General features: G+C 41.3%; 2 protein-coding genes across 5 annotated transcripts in view; both read right to left on the bottom strand.

The window, feature by feature from the left end:
* The window catches only part of LOC128255980 (rap guanine nucleotide exchange factor 4), a 44456-nt gene that overhangs the window by 5424 nt on the left and 17548 nt on the right, over positions 1–21484 (bottom strand). For 2 of the 4 annotated variants that reach the window (XM_052985941.1, XM_052985940.1), the window contains exons 5-15: positions 11958–12104; positions 7692–7743; positions 7236–7333; positions 6031–6117; positions 5831–5972; positions 5554–5746; positions 4255–4400; positions 3880–4024; positions 2667–2843; positions 1814–1975; positions 628–989 (exon numbers count right to left, since the gene is read on the bottom strand). In XM_052985941.1, coding sequence (XP_052841901.1) covers positions 628–989; positions 1814–1975; positions 2667–2843; positions 3880–4024; positions 4255–4400; positions 5554–5746; positions 5831–5972; positions 6031–6117; positions 7236–7333; positions 7692–7743; positions 11958–12104 — 1711 coding nt within the window. Of the gene's footprint in view, positions 1–627; positions 990–1813; positions 1976–2666; positions 2844–3879; positions 4025–4254; positions 4401–5553; positions 5747–5830; positions 5973–6030; positions 6118–7235; positions 7334–7691; positions 7744–11957; positions 12105–14737; positions 14943–21484 lie in introns of those variants that run through there. The other 2 variants (XM_052985942.1, XM_052985943.1) reach the window with 2 other exon arrangements.
* On the bottom strand, positions 18726–20576 carry LOC128255981 (cytochrome P450 6a2). Its single transcript, XM_052985946.1, has 2 exons — positions 19370–20576; positions 18726–19303 (listed from the first exon to the last, which is right to left on the bottom strand). Exons 1-2 carry the CDS (start codon positions 20469–20471, stop codon positions 18885–18887), a joined length of 1521 nt encoding a protein of 506 aa, XP_052841906.1. The 5' UTR covers positions 20472–20576; the 3' UTR covers positions 18726–18884.

The raw sequence follows: 21484 nt of genomic DNA, 5'->3' as shown, positions 1-21484 counted from the left end.
ATTTTAAACTTAAAAAAAAAACTGTTGTTTTTTTTTATGAATCAACAATATATTGAGAATATTCTGAACAAATTTCAATTCAAACGACCGGCCCTGCTACCAGATAACTCACTTATGAAAAACTTTAAATCGATTTTCCCTAAAACTTATTTTTTGAAGTTCGTGAGCATCAGAACTCAAATCAGCAGGCAACCACAAATGGGATTTTGTTTGTTTTTTTTTCATTTTTTTTTTTATATTTTTTTTATGAAAAATTAACCGCGACTTTTGGCCAGCTAAAATCGCGTTGTTCACTTCAAAGTGCTCAAAATAGAAAAAAAAATTTATTCTGATAATCCGGTCACGAGTAATGATGTTGACCGCAAACCAACCTTTTTCAAGGCGCCTCCGAAGATTAACGGTCACCCGGTTTTTTTCTTTTTTTTTTCTTTGAAAATTTGTTCGTTTATTCTTTAAAAGTTAAATAAAAATTAAAAAAAAAAAATTTAGATGTCGATCATAAAAATATTCGTTTTTTCGCTTTTAAAACCCTAAATTGATTAGGATGTCGCAGCAAATCTTACTAATATGAGGTTTGTTTTGAACATAAGAACGACTATCTCAGTGAGATACCGGAAGTGCACTTACTGTCATCGTCTGGCCGAATGACCGTCTTCGAGGGCGTCGCGTTGCCGCTGAACAGGCAGATGGGCTGACCGTTGGGCGGCAGCTTCCACTTCTGGCCGGCGTTCTGGTTGCGGTCTTCTTGGTAGCGCGCCATCTGGGTGAGCACATTGTGCACGATGCTGGTCTCCTCGTTCAGGTCGGGATCGGCCTCCACCTCGGCGGCCAGGTCCTCGATGAAGTCGCAGACGCTGGGCTCCTCGAAGGCGGCGTGCCGCACGGCCATGACCCACTTCTGCATGAACTGGATCACGCGCTTCTTGAAGTTGATTATGTACTCGCGATCCTCGGGCGTCTGGGCGTCCTCATGGGCATCGCAATGGAAGGTGCACGGCGGTTAAGGGGGAAACCAATTTCATTTGGGGTGGAAAAACGGATTAAGTGAGGGATTTTCTGGGTCCCGAATACCTCTGTCCGGCGGAACTTTGCCTACAAAATTGTTTGCCAAACAGGGTCAGTTGGACCCAATGCGGGGTTTCTCGACTTCGGGAATCTGGTTATTGATTTCTATCCCGCCTTTCTCCTAACCTTGTTGCTCAGTCGTGCCTGCTTATTAAACTCATCACGTATTTCGATGCAGATTGTGAGATTAGTTTCAGGCATCATTGGGCAGACTTTTCGCCCCCTCCCCACCTGCCAGCCCCCAAAGAAGCATTCCGAAAATGCTGACCCAAGTCATCATTGTGGCTTTTGTTTCGCCTGAAGTTGGATTGTTCTGCCAGCCCCGAAACGGAAGTGTTGCTCGTTAGCATTTTCTGCTACACTTGAGACCGAAAAGCCACCCGAATGTTCCGCACATCCGCGCCCACACCCGCTGGCCGGGATCGGGGTCATGTGTAGAGGATTGCGTGCTGCCGGCACTTAAACTGTCGCTGTGGAAACGATTCGTGTTCCCACCCATGGGAACGTGACTCGGGCTCGAGATGGACTTGTCCGAAAGAGTGTTTTTTTTTGGTGCAATTCTAAAGTGCAGCTTGAGCGCGGAGAACTTAGCTAAACGGACCTTGGAAACGCTATATGTTCTACAGGGTAGTTTAAAGGGGTTCAAACCCCAGATTAATATCTGAGACGTGGCTAGAATCGCCAAGGAACTGACAACCAGGCTTACGGAATTTTTGTCAGTGATTTTTTTTTTGTTTAAAAAGGATATTAGTTGGCCAATTCATCAACCAGCTGCACGACGGGCATGAATACAATGTGCGTGAGCAGAAAGTCGTCCAGAAAGGGGTCCATTCCGCCGACCGACTGGCCCAGTCGCGTCTCCAGCAGGTGCTCCAGCATCTTGGCCGGAGTGCCCGACATTACCGTGTATCTACGTAGAAGAAAGATTTTATTTTTGAATAGATTACACAGGACAGAAAACAAGCAAATTTTAATAGATACTTATCTAAGCATATCTGTTTGATTAGTCTTTGTTTATTTATTTATCTGTGAGAGTGTGTATTTTGATTAATTGGGGCGCATACATCATATTTAATTTCTTTAGAAACGAAAACTACAATCAGATAAATATGCTAAGATAAATCTCTAATAATATCATGTCAATAGGCCTTGCACCAAAGTCACTGTTGTTTTTTAATAGTTCGGCCCAAAAATCATTGTATTATTATTTAGATAAAAATTATTAAAATAGTTAAAGGATTATTTGTATTTAATTAATTGGCAAATATTTTTTAGAAATTGTTAAAAATTAATAAATTTGAAATTATTATTTTGTTTACTCTTATTGTTTCTCAGACGACGCAATTTAAAAATATTTGCTATGAATGCATTTTTTAAAGTTTTTGTAAGCATTATCTAGTATCAATTAATTTTTTAGAAAATTTCTTTTACATTATTTATGATTGTTAATTAAAAACTTCCAGTCAATGATTAGTTAGTTAGTCGATAAAATGGGGGCGGATTGCGGCCGTAAAAACCAACTCTCGACACATCAAATCAAAAAGCCGGCTGCTAGTCTCAATTAAATTTGGAGGCGCATTAAAAATTGATTAGACACTCACTTAAATGCCGAATGCTGTCCCCGTTGCTTGGCCACGCGCTCGAGCACTAAAACATCCTTGCCGTGCTCCTGCAGTCTCAGGGTATTGGCCTCCACATCGCGCAGTATCCGGTTGAAGTGCTCCTTGTCCACGCGCAGCAAATGGCAATTGTTCTCCTTGAGGACAATGGTAGCAGCTCTGCCGAAAAGTTGAGGAAATAATTAGCAATCTATTGAATGGCATTCAAAGAAATTGTACTCATTAAAGGGTGTGAGTTTCCAAAAAAACAAATTTACATTGCCCAGCAAACTGCACTCGATGGGTGAAATAACTGCAATAAATGCGTGGACGCATAAATAGCTATAAATATGGAAACCGGATGCGTTTGATGGTATGCACAGCTTTTGAACCGGCCACAACAGAGTCGGAAAATATTTCAAATTGGATTTCAGCGGCAGCAACCAACAAAGCAGCAATCTGCAGTTGGCAATTGAACTCAATCGATATGCGGAATTATTTACCAGAGGAATGATATGAGCTCGATTCCCGGCAGCGCGCATTATTGTATTTGTTGAAGGCAAACAAGCTCTCAGACAATTTTAATTAACCGAAATGCTGGATGGCAGCTTAACCCAGTTATCCTTTAAATTTGAGCATTAAAAACGGAATGCACACTTATTAATTAGTATGGTGTACGGCTTATGTTTGTAGTGCATATAGGTAGCACTTCGCAGCTACTTTCCATCGCTTGAGTTGATTTTCCTCTATGTAACCGGGCTATAGCTCTTTGATATCAAACAATAGAAACGAGTTCCATTCTTTAGCAACTCTTTGATAGTTCCCTTCCTTTGCAGTCCGCTCAAGCGACAGCTTAGGAAATGGCTTACAAATTGGACATGGGCCTTGGCTAATATTTTGTTTCAATTTTCAATTGTTTGCCTTAAAATGGCACACAATGCCGCTTGTTATCTGTCGCTTACGTGGAGGTTGTTGCCGGTTATCTTGTCCGTTGCACCGAGTGCTCCGTCTGAACTATTATCCAGGCCATTGTGGCTGTTTGGCCATAGAAAATGGGAGGCCAGAAGAGCCCGAGAAAGACCCAACATGCAGACGCTTTCTTAAAAGTTTCAGTCGGCTAAAGATGGCCCCGCCCATTAAGAATTGCACAATGAAAACGATTCAATTGGCGATGACACTGCTAACTGACAGATTGCCTGGATTTTCCATCACTCACCTGGGTGCGTCGTTTATCAAGGCCAGTTTGCCGAAATCATCGCCAGTCTTCAGTGTGGCAACAGTTCCCTTGCCGTGTATCACAACATCCACAGATCCCTTGAGTAAGATGTACCAGGAGCGTCCTTCGTCGCCTTGATTGAACACTGTTTTGGTTTCATGGTCGCAATGGATTAACCGTGTTAAAGGATGAAAGTCGTTATTAGTGCTTATAAGTCTCGCAACTGCTGCATTGGGCTAGCTTAAGTGGCTGACCCGTTTATTGAGACATAATTGGCTGGGGCTTAATTAAAAAGTTTCCGCAACTTTCTTCCCTCTTTGAAAATCACATCTTCCCATTCTAGAGAGTTATTAATTCTGCGGCCCCGATACTCACATATTGTACCCGCCTGGGCATGAGCCTCGAACACGAAAATCGACGACAGCTCCCGCTTGATGCTGGTCGACAAATGGGAGAGGGCGGCGATGTGGACCAGTTCCTCGAACACCAGCTCCAGTTCCTCCGATGTCCTTTCGTGTGAGCTGAGAGATAGCGAAAATCGAATTTACCATCAACAAATATAAAAAAACTTTACTTCCGGGACGTTGCTTTTGTCTTTTTATTTGCCCAGTTGCAAAACATAAAAGATTTTCATTATAAGCTTTATGAGTTCACTCTTAAAAACTAGCAAAGCAATAAGAAGTTATTGTTTGAAAGGCAAGGTAATAAACAAGTTAGAGCTTCCTGGCAACAAATTTCTTGTTGATTCAGAGATCTCAAGTGGGATCTGGAACAGGTCTATCTTTTAAATCTGTTTCATCTATATTTGACGGTGACAAAAATATAACCTAAGTGTGGTCATAACATGAAAATCTTACTATCACCGTTTTATGTTTTTGGCTGTGCAAAAAATGTTTTCGAAAACCAAAGTTGTTTATTATTAAGTTTTAGGGGCTAGAAAATTGTCTCCAAAATTCCGTAAAAATAGCTCATTGCTCAATTTGAATCCAATACGCATTTTAAACAAATGATGTATTATTCTTTTCTTTAAAAGTACGAATGTATATGCCAAAAAACTAAATTTAAAAACTTTAAAAACTGTTGTTTTATTAAAAAATGGGATCTAAAAGATTTTTCTTTTGGACGTAAATTACTTTTTAAGTCAGAAATAGATGTGACGCAGATGAAATGTCCGTGTCATTCACTGTGTTTTTAGAATGTCCATTTCAATCAATCATTTCATGAAATGGAAAAAACGTGTGTGCACGTAAAGTTGCCTATGAATTCAGACACATATTTCTGCTAATATTATTTTACGAATTTGTCTGTATCGCATAAACAGGGGCATTCAAGAACTAGTGAAATTCATAGGCATTTCATGCAATCATATCATGAAATGGGGAAATACGTGCATAAACACTATTTCACGAAACTTGACTATGAATTCCAACCAAATGCCTAAAATGGTGAGGCGCAGCCAACTTAGTTGGGACTTAACTTTACACGACTTTTATCTCTGCTTTTATAATTTCATGTATTCGTGTGTATCGCATAAACCGGGGCTACTTTGATATCAAGTATTCAAGAATTCATGAGTCCATAGCATAAACACATAATAGTAATGGGAGTCATAACTGTCATAATTGCCTTATTTGATTTCTGTCATGTACATTTACTCCGCACTGCGGTACTTACGGTTTGCGCAATATCATGCGCAGTGTGGCGTCCGGACCGCGCTGGAAGAGTGCGCTCAGCGCCTCGCGGATGTGCTCGTTGGCCGCTCCGAGATCCTCTGCCTGGGGCACGCCCGCTGCCGCCGTTCCGCCCTCCTCGTCCAGGCGAAAGCGGTACAGAAAGCACTTGTCCTTGAACGGCTGCTCCTTGTTGACTGCGGATGGGTTAAATTAGTGATCAATTGGCACTGGCCAATGAAGCTTCCCAAACTTGGCGGGGACAGAGGACGAGGACTTACCGTGTGCGAGAACTCCTTCCTCGACTAGGGCCTGCCACATGCCCGCCGCCTGGGCGCGGGTATGGACGATGGGCGAGAGGTTGACCAGCCAGTCGACGAGCTCGGTGCCGGGGGCGCACTTGCGGATTAGCTTGCCGGAGACCTGGTCGGGCGGGGTAGTTAGCATTGCAAGGGCCACCATTCCCACCTCACACACTCACCTTGCGATCCTTCAGACAGCTGGAGTTGTCGGCGACGAGTAAAGTGCGTAGGGCCCAGCCCATACGGTTCATAGCCGGACTCGGCGTCTGCAAAGGAAACGTTCACAGGCTCAGTCTTCACTCTTCGCACTTAAAATTTCTTTAATTTCACCACCCGAAAGTCCAGCACCTACCGAAGTTAGGGCCAAAACGTCAAAGGCAGAGCAAATGTCCCTAAAGAGACCTTTCCCCCCATCCGCACTCATGAATAACACATAAATATTTTGTAATTCCCTTGACAGCCTCTGGAGCAGCAAATTAACTCATTTGTCGTCGTCAATGTCAGGACATAACATTTATAATATTTATGTGAGTTTCAGGTGGCTTTTCTGCTGGTTTGTTTTGTTATACACTGGTAAAAAGACTCTTTCTTGTTGTACTCAATTTAAATATGTTATGTTTTGATTTTGCTGTATTTAGTTATTTAAAATTTGTAAATGTTTTATTTGACTATTTTTGAAATATTTTTAAAATCTAAAAATTAAACCACATTTAACTAAGACAAAATGCACATAAATCAAATGGGAACAATTTTAATATATTTCACATTAATTAAAATATTTTAACATTAAATCATGCACTTTAATATGCTTTGTATTTAACATTGTAATTTTAATCCATTGCCTTTTTAAGTATTTTAAAATTGGTAAATGTTTACTACTTTTGAAATATTTTTAATATCTAAACATTAAATTTAAAATTAAACCATATTTAACTAAAACATTTAAATGAAGTAGAAACTGTTTTAAAATTTTTCACACAACGTGAAATTTTGTAATATTAAATCATGCACTTTAATATGCTTTGTATTTAATATTATAATTTTAATACATTGCTGTTATTAGTTATTTTAAATTTGTAAATCTTTTATTTGTCTAATTTTGAAATATTTTTAATATTTAATTTTTGAAATATTTTTAATATTTAAAAATTAAATTTAACTTTAAAACCAATTTCACTAATACAAATGCACTTAAATCAAATGGAAATATTTTAATATTTTTCACACAAATTAAAATATTTTAAAATTTAATCATGCACTTTAATATGCTTTGTATTTAATATTATAATTAGTTATTTAGTTCGAACACTAATTATAACTCTTTCAATTCAATAGTCAGACAGTTGTTATACCATTTTTTTATCAGTGTAGTACTTTAGCTTACCTCGGTAATGGGCAGCGCTGGGTTGGGATGGTCGGGGCTGAGAGGTCGCTTGGTGGGCGATGTGGCTGCTGCTGCTGCTTGTACGGTAGGACCAAAACCTAAAAACGCGGACATGGTGTTAATTAATTGTTGTTATTCCAAATGAATAGCTAGTTTAATGTGCGTTTAATTTGCTATTCAATTTATGGGTCCAGACAGCATGTAGTTCGAGTACTCGACTGTTTAGACTCAATTACTAAACGATGATGAAACAGCTGAATTTCATTTAATATTATAATCATAAAGTCTGTCAAAAACAACTAATTGTATTTATGAAAAGCAACGACTTATGATAAAGCAATAAATATTTTGTTCAAAAAAACATAGCGAGACCTTACATTAATCACCGATATGAGCTTTGTGCAACCAATGTTAGTCATACAAAGAATTGTGATAGGATTATTCTTGTTTACGTACCGTTCTTCAATTTGCAATTGGTGAAAATGTCATTCATCAACTCCTTATTTTTCTGCAATGAAAAGCGCAAATGATTATTAGTGTGTGCCTGGCTTTTGTTGCGAAGTCCTAGCACTGGTATATTCCAATTACGTTGCTCATTTCAAAAGCCGTCGACTGCGGACGCGCCATGAGCCCACGCTCCAGTCGCCTTCGCCGCTTGACGGCTGCGGAAGTGGCGCCAGCTGTGGCCTTGGTGGCTCCGGCTGTGGCCGCCGCCTGTCCCTCCCCCTCCCCCGCCGCTGTGACGTCGGTAGCGGAGCAGGAGGACGCCGGGGGCCAGGTCGCCGCCGGCCACAATCTGGGCGGACCAGCGCTGCTGGCCAGCTGCCATGCGAATGTGGGTTTACTTTCACTTGGCTCTGCAGTTCACAGAGTTCGGGCTCGCAGGTAATTGCTGCCAAACGCTTCTTCGCAAACTGGTAGCGTCACAGAGTTGACAAACACATGAACGCCTCGTTGTTTGCAATTACTTATCAGAAAGAAGGGTTGCCGAAGCCCCTGGATTGCTCATGTTTCTAACTCTTTAACCCAGTGACAACACCGACAACCTGAGTGCTATTGTATTGACTCTTTTTAATAATAGCAGGCCTTCAGCAGCTATTGACTTTGGGGCAGTAAAAGAAGTCAGCATGATCTCGTTGAAGTAACTTAAGTTTTGAAAGAACAAAATAAAAATCCTTAGGCATGAATGCCTTGAGTAATTTTATTCTGCCATATACAATTTTCAGTTGGTTGAGTTATTGGCTTTAGGTCAACATTTTTGGATAAGGGATAAAGACCGTTTCACTTCTAAATTTGTCATCTTGCTGGAATATTTCTTAATTGTTTGTGAGGTTTCTATGTAACTTTTCGAAAGTTATTGTTGCCAAGATGTTCGAAAATTGTGTCTTAAAATATTTTTTAAATTTTAACCAGGGGCTAACAGTTTGTTTGCTTGTTTTATTCGGTTTTCTGTGCCCCATGAGTACCATTAGTTGGAAATGGGTTAAAATCGAAGCCAAGACGCCTGGCAACACTTGAGGTTCTGTCCGCCGATAAGCGACAAACGCTGCGTTGGCGTCGCCGTCAACGCAAATTGAACTCGCTTTGCTTATCAAACGCACAGCAAGCCGAAATGAGTGCCACCCACTGGGTGGGCGTAGAAAGTGTTGGGGGCTAGAGGGGGTTGGAGGGGTTGGCGGGCCTTCGTCTTGATTGTCAAATACATTAATTGAACCGTAATGTTTTTTAACGAGTTTTGTATTTCTAGGAAACTTTGCTACTGCTGTTGCACTGCTGTATTGTGGCGCTTGTCTAAATACATTTAAATGGGCTAAAAATAGTGTTTTGTGCCAGGTACTCGAACAATACCAGTACTAAATTGTATTGAAACACAAAGAAAATTGTAAGTAACAGGGAGGAGAGAAACATATTCAGACAGCATCAACGGCAAAGTATATCCACATTAATGTCCAAAAGTTTGCTTTGCTTCTCTAAACCCCACAATGCAAATTATAAATTGTGGCTAACAGTTTCTAAGTTTTAAAGATATTTGCTTAAAAATTTGCATTGTGTTGCTTAAAGAAAATATGTCAAAGCACTTGACTGACACTTTGTACCTGGTCGCTCTTAATATTTTATGACTATAAAACAAATAAATAACATTATAACACTCCCGCTTATAGTATTTTTAAGGCCGAGTTTGACTAAAGTTGGATCATTTTATCTTAATCGATTGACTTTAAAATATGATGTTGCAAGTATTCTTTCTTGAACTTTTATTTAAACAATCTACTATGTAACAAATCTTTTGAGGAAATATGGGAAAGGTTTTCTTGGTAGATAAATATGTTTGTTGTTTTCCGTTTGGAGATACAATGGAACACAATAATCTGCAATAACACAGGCATTATCGTTTGCCTCTTGCAACTTAACCAAAAGGAAATCTGTGCAAAGCATCACCAAAGGACTGCACTTATTGAGCAGACTGTTGAGTAAATCCTGTGGATTTACCAAGAAGTGTGTTCATTGAACAGTGTTCACAACATTGATGGAATATAAATTGAGCGGTGCAGCATGCACTTTGATGACTCAAGTAAATTTGTGTCCGAAATCCTTTAGTGATCCCTGTTCATCCACTCTCTCCACACCGAAAGCAGCTCCCTTGTGGGTTACCATGTGCAACTTGTGTTTGTGCATAAATAAATAACCCAGTGGCCATGGAAATGCAACTGTGCATGCAGCTACGGGGCTCTCAATAGAGTCGGCTGGAATATTTATGGGCTGGATATTACGCAGACCACATGTTTGGCAGTGCCAAACGCAATGGCTGCATCGGCGGCTAGAACGGCATTTGGAGAGCGCCGAAAATCGCTCGAAATTAAATGCAAATATTTAGCAATCAATTGGCATTGAATCGCATTAGGTACCCGCCAATTGCGTTATATTCGCATACTCAGCAGCAATCCGAGAATTTACCGCAGGTGCCAAGAGTAATTTCCGCCATTGATTACGCGACGCCCAGGCGGCCATGCAAGACTTACATCCGACTACATTTTTCCAATTCCAATCGCAAACCAAATCGCAATCCAAATCGCAATCCAATCGCAATCCCAATGCCAATCCGAGGGGATTGCTGAAACGCTTGTCCGGAATAATTGGCAGCCTTTGAATGGTAAGTGGCTGGAAGTTGCTAGTTGGTTTCGTATTCACTTTTGGGACCTCTAGGTTTCGGGGAAATGAGACTGGTAATTAACCCGAAATTCCCTTTCACCCGCCACATGGGACCACAATGCTTTCACTGACATTTTCAATTTGCCCACTCGGGCAAATATTTGCGCACAAATCAAATGCTCGACTTTGCCAAGGGCCAAAGTGGGCGGGCGGAGCCAAGGATGACAAGTTCCATGAACTCAATGGCTTATATCCTTTACACTCTTTCGAATATTTGTCCTATTCCCCTCCGATTCTACCCTGATTTTATCGCATTTACGCAGTGCCAGTCGCAGTTCGCATTTTTATGGTCCTGGTACTGCATCCATAGCATCCACCGCCCACTTTCACTCCATTGTTGCACACTGCGTATACGTGACATGTGGTGGCCCTGCTGTCGCAGCTACTTTGTTATCGTTCGGTTCAACTGGAGCTGCCTTTCGGTAAGCCAATGTTGGCATAATGTTGCAAAATAGTGTGTGCCCCAATTTGAGGTTTGGATCCTGCTCGTTTTTCCTCCTCCAAGCAAATAAGGTAAACACACGTCCCTCACTAATTCTGGGTTGGGAGTGTTCACCTTTTATACCTTTTGTGGCTGCCGCAGGGGATGACTTTGGGCCCTTGGCTGAATGGCATTGTTAGTGGGGTCTGCGACTTTAACACAGAAATTCACATCGACTTTTGCATCCGGGCACTGGCAGAAATAAAATGGGAAGCAGGGAGAGCCTCTCGACCAAGATTTGATAACCCAATCGAAGTATTTCGAGTATGGTGAGCACTCTATGGCTGAGTCTGATTTAATTTAGGAAGTGCTGCGTGTGGCTTCCGTTTTCTTCAGTGCCCTTTTGGGTGCGACTGTGTGCGTCTCTCAAATATTTACATTTTGGCATATGTAAGCCAACCAAAAAGATGCTTTGTCAGGGGCTTTGCCACATTCAACATTCCAGCCTTGTGGCTTACCTAATGCAAATGTAATTCCTTTCCGTTTAAAAGCATTCTCGTTAGGAACTCCTCCAATCGAACCGATCTGAATAACTAGTTTGGCTAAGTTGCGAGCCTTTCCAATCAATTATCCAAACGAGTCCTGTCATTCCATTCAACTGCGCGGGCACATGCAACATGGACATAAATAATGCATTGCACTACCTAGGAATGTCGTTACACTATAATGGCATCCGCGCATAAACGAGGGCGAAACACAGAACTACTTGGCTTGGCTTAATTCCCCACTCTGCGGCAAAGCCAAAGCACTTAACACCGGAGGCCCAAATTGCTTGCCATGTGTTCGGGCTTAGGCCTGGAACTTCATTAGGAAAATACGGTCTTGGGCCCAGGCCCGTCCCCACGAGCATCATTAAATGTTAATTGAAATTTTAATTAAATATTTTCGACAATGACTCACGAATGCCGCACATTTCTGCATATCATTTTGGCAACTCATGCACAGCGGCTCATTAAAGGATCCGACGGACAGCAGATGGATTGATCCCTTTGTGCAGGAGTGGAAAGTGGAAATCGATTCGAGCAACTCACCTCCCAAATGAGTCGGAAGTCCTGCTGCTCCACGCGCAGCAGCTCGCAGGTCGTCTTCGTCACCACAGTGCTGTCCCGCGGCAAGTCGTGCAGTACGGACTCCCCGAATGTGGCACCCACTCCCAGGTTGCACAGTGTAACGGCGCTCTGCAAGTAAACAAGGCCAGAATATCAAGTTAGTCGGCGCCTAAAAAGTGGGACAAGTATGTGTTTCAAGTTTAGAGGGCATGTTTCATTTACAAGGGCATTTACACTTAGAAGACAACGGATGACTTAGTGATTTTGTTTTCATAAAATTGAGTTGTTTACCAGTAGTGTTTGTTTTGCTTCTCTTAAATCATTAGTTGAATGTTAAAATCAAGTAAGACAAAGCTCGAATATCACACTTTAACATACGCACTTACTTTACTTGAAACCTTAAGATACTTTTAGTTGATTTAAAGTAGCAGCAGGTTATGCGTTTTTAAAGATTTTTAAAATGCAGAAAGCTTTTATATAGGAGATGAATAGGTTGATTTTGATGAGTTGAGAATAAGTTGTATTAATACTGATATGCATTATATTTTGATAAATAAGAAAAGATAAATAAGTTGTACGAAAATTGATAAAATACTTAAAGCCTTAGAAAAAAAAAAAAAAGCGATGCAGAACCATTTAATGGGTATTATATTTATAATCGATTTATCGCAGCAGATAAAACTCACGTGTATATAGTCATGTGAACTGTTTCCCATATGTACGTGGGTGTTAGTCAAAATGCATTCTAAATGAAGTGACGTATATCTCAAAGTCGGATCTCGGGACCACGACAACAATCTGCTGAATATATCTGTGCAGCTCAAACGTTCTGCGGTGGATGGCTGCTCCAGTCTTGTCTTGAATATCTCTGGCTTTTTACACAATTAACGCAAATGGCCGCAATTTGCTGGTGGTGGCAGGGACATGGACAAACATTTGCTTAAAACGCTGTAATCGCTATATTGTCGCTGTCACCGCAAAACCACCGGTGCTAGAAGCACTAGAGCGCCCAAAAAGAAAGCGGGAAATGCAGCAAAAGCGGAAATGCCATCCGATGTGAGCGCGACTTGAAATTGTCTAACCGCAACATGGCAATGACATTTTCAATTACCCGCGTTTCAGTCGCGTCTGCATCTGCGTTCTGGCTGTTTGTTTTCCCACCAGACTTCTTGGAGTTCTGGGCCCTGTTTCTTGGTTCTTGGCTGTTGGCCCGAGGGCCCTAACTCGAGCACCATTTAGACGGCCGGGGAACTGAAACTGGAACTCGAACCCGAGAATCCCAGAATCCCAGAATCGGAGCCCTGCCGTGTAATTGGCTTAACAAGTCTTGCGAGCTACCGCAGAAATTATTAAACTCACATTAGCTGGCGGGCTGGAACACGTGTGTGTGCGAGTGTGTACGAGTGTGCACAGTTATTACACCGCACAGAGACCATAAAATATACTTTAATGAATTCCCGCTCTGGGTAATTACAGCTGCCGTTGGGCCACCTTTTCTTTTGGCCAACTCCGCCACAGTCGCAAATCTCATTCGCTTTTCTCGTTGATTTATTGCGGCTTTTGTCTTTTGACAAGCGTCAAAAAGAGTCTGCAACGCCCCTCCCCGCGCCCACTTTAAATTTGATTGCTTTCTAATTTATTGCAGCATTAAAAGTTGACCCACAGACACAGAAAGAGAGAGAGGGCGACAGAGGGAAAGAGACGGAGGGAAGTGAAATTTGTCCACCAGCATTTCCCTTTTGTAATTTCCTTAAGCCGGCGAGAACTGAATTGAATTTGCCGCCCAAACAATAATATTTGGAAAGCTGCCAGCTTTGTGTGTTTGCCAGTTGGGAAAGGCAATTTGTTGCTCGTGATGTAATTTTATTACTCGAACATACAAATGAGTTTAACAAGAGTAAAACAATACTCTGATTTAAACAAGTTGAGCAACTACTTTAGATGCAAATCATTGTACATGGTAATATAATAAATAGGCTTTAAACAAAAAAATGTCTTTACGTCTCTTCCAAAGCTGTAAAGTTAATTATTTTTTAAGTCTTATTTCTTTTTTATATGGTAACTTAAAAGTAAATCTTAAGAAAAAAAAATTATATATAAAACCATTTTTTATCTTTACTTAAAGACGAGAAAACGGTCCTAAAAATTAACTTTCACATTTTTCCAAAGTTGCATTTAATTAATTGTTCGATTTAATATAGGTTAATAAATATTGACAATAAAAACAACATTTGCAACACCCATTTAAGTTGGCGGGTTGCGGTGCCGGAAGTGAATGATAATATAAAAAAACTTGACTTGGACATCATAAGAGTCTATTCAATCACAATAACCTAGCTTTAAAGGTTTCCAAGTTCTCGTTTCCTATGCGCATGTATGGATATTGGAATAGATTTTTGCTTCATAAACTGGGTACCCTGTTACATACATATCCAAATACAAAATACCCTTTTACTCTACTAATATGTGTACAAACTACAAGGATGAACTATATCCTCAATGAGCACAGGTCTTATTCTCTAAATGATCACGATTGACACCCAACCCGATAACAAGAACTAAAATAATAAAACGTTTCAGAAATAAATATATATACATATATAATATATGTAAATATATGAGAAAAGTACAGTTATTGCAACTTATATATACGGATGGGTTTTGATATCTATAGCCGTGTGTAAGCACGTACATTTTTCTTGTTTTCGTTTTCGCCACTGGATCTTTTACATAAATGTGGGGTTTGCAATGCAATGCTTTACCTTTGCATAATGTCGCGTTGATTGCTCCACGTTATACGTACAACTGCGACGAAATAACATTTTCCCTCTTTGTCTTTCGCACTGCTCTCTCGCTCACTCACTCACTCCCTCCGCCTCTTGAATTCAGTTTCTGGATTTTGGCCAGTCGCCGGACAGTTTTGCATATTCAAATTCGGCTGAGCGACATTTGAAAATATGAACAACCCACAAAAAAATACAAACACGTTACCCGGATTAAATGGAATTGTTGATGTTTTTGTATGGTCCGTTGGTCGCTGCTGCTTTTGATTGCAGGTCGTGAACGTGAGGTCAAAAGAGCGGTCAGCCACTAACTAAGGTAAAGGCCAACAGCACGCACTGCCAAAAATATGGCTGCCATTCCACTTCACAGCTGCCATTGATAAACGACATGGGAGCGTGCCACGGCGGGCTTCAATTGAACATTATTTTTTTTTTTTTTCGAATTCCCGGTTCCGTCGCGTACCGCTCTGATTTCCAACTAGCCTCCAGTGGCAACTACTCCGGCTCGTCTCGCATTCGTATAACCGCACGGTGACGACTCGCCCAGCGAACTGAAATTGAATTTGAAGCCCGCCAACTGACGGCGGCAGCAGCAGCTGGAAAAAAATCAGCGGAACCGGCAGAGACTCAGCTGCATGAAGCCGCCTCTTTTGTGCAACTCCCGGTTGCAAGTTGCTGGAGTGTGGCCAACAGCAACATGTGTTGCAGCAACGTAGAACGACTGGCAAACTGAGCCGTTGTGTGCGGTGACAGCTCAATTGACCATATCTGTCTCACATCACCGATGTTTTCACCATCAAAAATGAAAGCAAAATTAGGTCTCGATTTATAATCATTGATTGGGAAACTGGGAAACTATTTTGAATCATTTGGAAATTCTAAAAACGGGATAAGTGCAAAAAAATGCGAGATTTTATATGTTCCACTAATCGAGAGTTTTTCATGTTGTAAATTCACACTAGTATGTTAAAATTTCGAGATTCACCTTGCCTTTTGAATTCCTTTTAACTAACAGCAAGGTCAAATTTCTATTTGAACTTTGAACTTCTGTGTTTAATTTTCATTACAAGAGTGCTCTCTTTAAAACCTGATGCTCGAAATTGATTTGGGGTCCTATTCCGTTTTCACAAAACCTGTGACTTTACTTTAATCAAATACCTGTTCCTACATCCCTACCTTTTTTGAAGGTTTTTTGTATAATTTGTTTGTGGAATTTCCTTCAATTTGAACCAAAATTTTTAATTCCTTAAATATTAAATCAAATTAAAAATACTTATTAATGCTTTTTGCTCTTTTGTGAACTGAAAGTTAATAATGGAGCTATTATTTTAAGCTCAAAAATGCAATATCGATATTGCAAGACTTAGTTGCTAGTTCATATAAAACCAAATGTTGATATGTCACAAAAAAAGATACACTGAAATACTGGATGGATGCACATTTGCTTTGCAATAAGGGCATCTAAAATGTGTTGTGCATCTGAAAGTTTTTTATTTCCCAATTTGGTCGCTATGACAGCCTTTGCCGTCGTTTGATGCATGCAATTAATCCGCGCAAAAGCTTCGGGCCAAGACCGTGGCCATGTCCATGTCCATTTTCCATGTTGGCGTACATGCGCGTATCCATATCCGTGTCCACAAGCGTGGCGATAGCGATGGTGGCAATGAAACCTTAGCCCGATCCCTGGGCATGCCGCATGCACCTACGGCATTGTTTTTGGCCAAATGTCCAGTATCCCACGTCCATGTCGACTTTTTGTTCGCTGCCGCGCTTGAAAAACTTTTTACGCACATATGAGCACGCTTCCGTCCGTTGCAGCTGCAATTTCTGGTGTCGATGCTGCAACAGTTGTTGCTGCTGCTGCTGCTGCTGCAGTTTGTCTAGCATTGCAGCTGGCACTCTGGCCAATTCAGTTGGGCAAACAAGGATGTGGACTTAGCATTGGGCGATGGCCGTTCGAATGACTTGCTTTGATGGTCGTGCTAATGGAATTTCAGATGAGATAGTGTTGCATGGGAGTTTGAAGCTCTGTGGCTCAAACAACCTGAACAGTTGCGGCTTTAAATAACCGAAATACTTTAATGTTCAGGTTGAACAACCTTGACACTTTTATTTCAGTTATGCTTTATGTCGGTAGTTTTTGCGCTTGTTTTTGTTTAGCCACATTTGTTTCTTGCGAGCTAGTAATTAAATTTATTTTGCCCTCCCACAGTGAAGGCAAAGAGCCGACTTGCAGACCAAGTCAATGACTGCTCACAATGCTCACAAAAGCGAGTGCTGGCTGCTCAAACAGCGCGTATCCGCCAGATACTTTCATACAAGTGCCACATATCTCATCCGCAAAACCACTTGCGTTCCTCGTTTGTGGTGCCTAAATAAATCATGGACTGTGTTTGTTTGTATAATAATTTATGCTAATTAGGTCATCAGTTATTAATTGGAAAAACTGCGGTTGTTTGTGGTCTTTAATCAACCTATTAGTTTATAAAAAAAAAAGTTAATTCGCCGAATGATGAGCTAATGAATTAGTTTTATCAAATTACATTTTATCTTCATATTCGCAGAACCGTTAGAGTCGCGCTTATTATGTCCCCCATTTTACACGCCCTCAGTTTTCCCAGCTTTAGGCACTTGCCTCAATTTCCACGCGTTGCATGCGACGATGACGTTAGATAAACATTTTCCTACCTGCATAATTAAAAACCATGGAATTTTATTAATCCAAAAGAGCATGAACAACATATAAAATAGGACGGGCCTATTTTCTGCGTACAAGGGGGATTTCACGTTTGAAACCACTAAAAAAGAAAGCTTAAAGTTTTAAATTTATGCGTATGAAAAATAATATTTGATGCCGATTGAAGCTGGAAGCATTTTTTTTATTCATAAAGCAAATTCTTGACCTGCTTGCAAGTGTGAGGTCATTTTATTCGTCCGTTTAATAAATTCAGAATGGGAAACTTAAGTCACTCAATCGAACAGTAAATAGGAAAAGTTGCCGAGGCGAAAAACACTTTCCCAGTTTAAAAAAGAAATGGAAATCGGCATCATGTTTGCCTGGAGCCTCTAAACTTTTACTAAATGCAAATTAAAGATACAAATTTTATCATTGAAGTGCTGAAAACGTATTTCAAAACACTTAGCTGGATTAGAAACAGTTGTGGCAGCCGGTGATTTCATAAAACAATGGTAATCAGTTCAATTCAATTCACATTGAATTTAAAGATAAGAAACGCTTATAATTAAAGACAACCACCTCTTTTATCAGCTATTATTTTGAAGATTACTTTATTTCATATTTTTAAACTCACGCTTTGTCATATTACCACATAGAGATGAAGTGGAATACTTTGATACCGGTGGGGAGTAGCGGTTTAATCATTAATGTTATCTCATGGTCCCATGAAGCCATTGACATTTGTGTAATTATTTTTTCTGAGTATATACTGCTTAATCAGGTAGAGCTTGCTACAATTAGTCGACTCGTGTTGCATGCTTCACCGCCATATTTTAATTTGGGGTTTTCACTGCTTTGCTTGAGCAACCCAACGAGTGTGTGGTATGAGGTATGCAAAACATTTGAGCGTCTGGGAAAATTAATTAGCTTAACTCAGCTAAAAGCATAGGAAAGTCATTGACTTTAACAACACAATGACTAGCCAGGGTGCTATTTATGAATCTGCATATTTGAATAACATTTGTCTAAATGCATCTTGTTGGAAGACAAATAAGTTATCCAAACAGTAAACGTTTGCTATTTGTCATATTTAAGCTGTCATGTACAAAAAATCGGTTAAAAATCTAGATTGATATCGATAGCATTTTTTTACTTATGTCAAAGTTTACCATGTAGAATTTAATTTCCATATAAGTTAGTTAGTTAGTTATTGCTTTTATTAAATATTTCACAAAATTTCAAATAAATTCTTTAAACTATTTAAGTTCAGTGATTAGTAAAACACGAGAGTTTTAATATAATAACATATTTATTTACAATAAACATAGCAGACTTTGGCCAGAAACCTGGTTTGGCTGTGTCCTTTACACAGTAAATATATCACAAGATGGAATTCAGTCGCACACGAATCGTAACAACGTCTTTTTAGTCTTATTAAACAAACTTAACTTAGATGCGCTCCACCTTCAAGTAGATGCCCCCAACAGTGCCCAAGACGAGGGACATGGGGGTGTACGTCAGTGGGATCTCCGTCTGGTCGCAAACGGAGAGTTTGAACCTGCTGATGATCTGGGCCAGACCCACGCGGACCTGCATCTGCCCGAAACGCATTCCGATGCAGTTGCGTGGTCCGTCGCCGAAAGGCAGCCACTCCACGGAGTCGCGAGCGGCCACCTTCTCCTGCGAGAAGCGTTCGGGATCGAAAGTCTCGGGATCCGGGTACAGATCCTCGTCGCGGTGATAGGCACAGGCGGGTATCAAGATCTGAGTGCCCTTCTCGATCACAAACTTGGGGTTGCCCGGCACCACGTAGTCGTTGAGGGCCTTCCGTTCGAGGTGCGGCACCAGGGTGTACATCCTCAGAGTCTCTGCACAGCGATATTAAGTGGAGTCAGTGAGCAACCCAGCTAAAGGTAATCGTAGATAACACCAACCTGAGATGATCTGGTTCAAGTAGCGCATGGCCTTGACGGACTCGTAGGTCAGCTGTCCCTCGTGCTCCTCCAACACCGTCTGGATCTCGGTGCGCAGCCTGTCCTGAATGCCCTGGTTCTGGGCCAGCTCGTAGAGGCAGTAGCTCATGGTCGAGGAGGAGGTTTCGAACCCGGCCACGTAAAAGACAAACACCTGGGCTGCCAGCTCGCCAATGGTCAGTCCCTCGATCACCTCCCCGTTGTCCAGGGTCACACTGCCCTTCTGCTTCAGCTCGATCAGCAGGTTCATGAAGTCGTTCCGCTTGAAGTTCTCCCGCTCCCGGAGGGCGATCGTGTCGTTGACCAAACGCATGAAGAACTGGTGGACGTCCTCGGGGAGTAAGCGCATCCTCAGCCTCTCCGCCAGCTTGGGGAAACTGAACATGAACAGGGTGAGCAGTGGTCCGTGGCGCAGGTCGGTGAACACCTTCTGTCCCATGGTCCGGAAATCGGTTACGGGTGTGCGGAGCGTGTTGCACTCTATGCCGAAGGCACAGGTGCCGATCACGTCCGTGGTGAAGCGGGCCATCAGCTCCTTGATCTCGAGCACAGTGCCGTTCTGGGTGGCCGGCACCTGCTCCGTCATCACCTTGACGAACTCCTCGGACACTTTGATCACCGAGGGGAACATGTACTTCATCTTGCCCGAGGTGAAGGTGGGCGACAGCCGCTGGCGCATGTCCTTCCACTTCTTGCCGTCCAGGTTGAACAGGTGCTGGGTAAGCGGGTCGTCGCGTCCGTTGTGGAACTGACCGCGGTCGGCGAAGTTCGAGAAGTCCCTGATCAGGATGTTCTTGGCCAGCTTGGGGTCCACGATGAAGGCGGCCGGCTTGTGCAGGAAGTAGAAGCCCACGAAGGGGTTGCCGCTTTTCCGGAACTTGTTGTAGTAGTCGTAGAAGATGTCGTGCATCACGCGGTCCTTTCGGAACCCGGCCATGTTGCCGTACAACGGATTCGGGGCCTCGTGGGCCACGCCCCGGCGCTTCCAGTAGTTGAAGTTGCGGTGGTACAGGTACGCCACCAGCGACATTATCGCGATCACAAAATAAATAACGATCAGCATTTTGGGTAGCTACTCTCGATTTGCATGCGTCGTGTTCGACCTACGACTATTTACTGATCTCCATGAAATGTTCCGGGCCATTTTATACGGTTTGGCAACAACGCACAAGCACGCGACGATACAAGCGTTTGGTCTGTCGCTTGCTATATAAAGCGACTAAAAAATCACCATGACTTTGCAAATTAGTAGTTCGCTGTCATGATTACAAGCTCGGCGATAACGCCAAGTATTCTACAAGAAAGTGCCTTTCTAAGAGATATTCAAACGTTCTCTTCACGATTCTCTGTGCGCGTGATCGGGAATCAAAATATAAACAAACGATAACGAGTTTGTTGTTAAACAAACCGGTTCGTGCTGATATAAGTATAATAACTAATTCGCATCAGGTTTTATCTCTCATTACAATTCTATATTGATTAGAGTCTGACAAAAATGTATTGAAAATTAAGGTAAACAAGGTGGATCGCTTTAGACGAGTGCCTTCAATATCAGATACTCGAATATCAGTTTGTTAAGCAAAATAAAAATAAATATGACTTCATTTATGGTTTTAAAAATTGTCTGGTAGATGGCTTTATCAATTATATGCAAATGAGGTGCACACGCCATCTGCTGGAAAATTGTTCATATTAATATACTGAGAAAGACGTCATGGACTTGTTTTTTGTTTTGATCTAAGTTTTGTTAAATCTTCTAAAAACATTGTTAGATTGAAACAGTGTCGGCATATATTGACCCATTAAAAACGAAAACGACCAGAAACTTTTTCCTGACATACAAAATTATTGCGCTATTGAAGGCTTAGCTTTGTTCTGTGAAGGCAGTTTTAAAACCTAAAATAGATGGACAAACAGACTTGATTATATCGAATTAGCTGATCATGTTCAACAATGTATTGGATACTTTAAATCATATGCTTCTTTGTACGTGTTCAATACTCCATGAATAAATGGTATAAAAGTTACAATCTGGTTGCAATTTTCCCAAAATCATCAGGTTCAACATTATAGGAA

The sequence above is a fragment of the Drosophila gunungcola genome, assembly GCF_025200985.1.
Source record: "Drosophila gunungcola strain Sukarami chromosome 2R unlocalized genomic scaffold, Dgunungcola_SK_2 000012F, whole genome shotgun sequence".
Taxonomy (NCBI): Eukaryota; Metazoa; Arthropoda; class Insecta; order Diptera; family Drosophilidae; genus Drosophila; species Drosophila gunungcola.
Note: the sequence above shows the minus strand (reverse complement) of the source record. Positions and strands in the feature narration are given on the sequence as shown.

What these genes read in the sequence shown, in the direction of transcription:
- LOC128255981 (XM_052985946.1), bottom strand. Translation starts at nt 20,471, where the DNA reads ATGCTGATCGTTATTTATTTTGTGATCGCGATAATGTCGCTGGTGGCG. An exon ending in CTTGAACCAGATCATCTCAG is followed by an intron (nt 19,304 to 19,369) that starts GTTGGTGTTATC and finishes ATCGCTGTGCAG; the next exon opens with AGACTCTGAGGATGTACACC.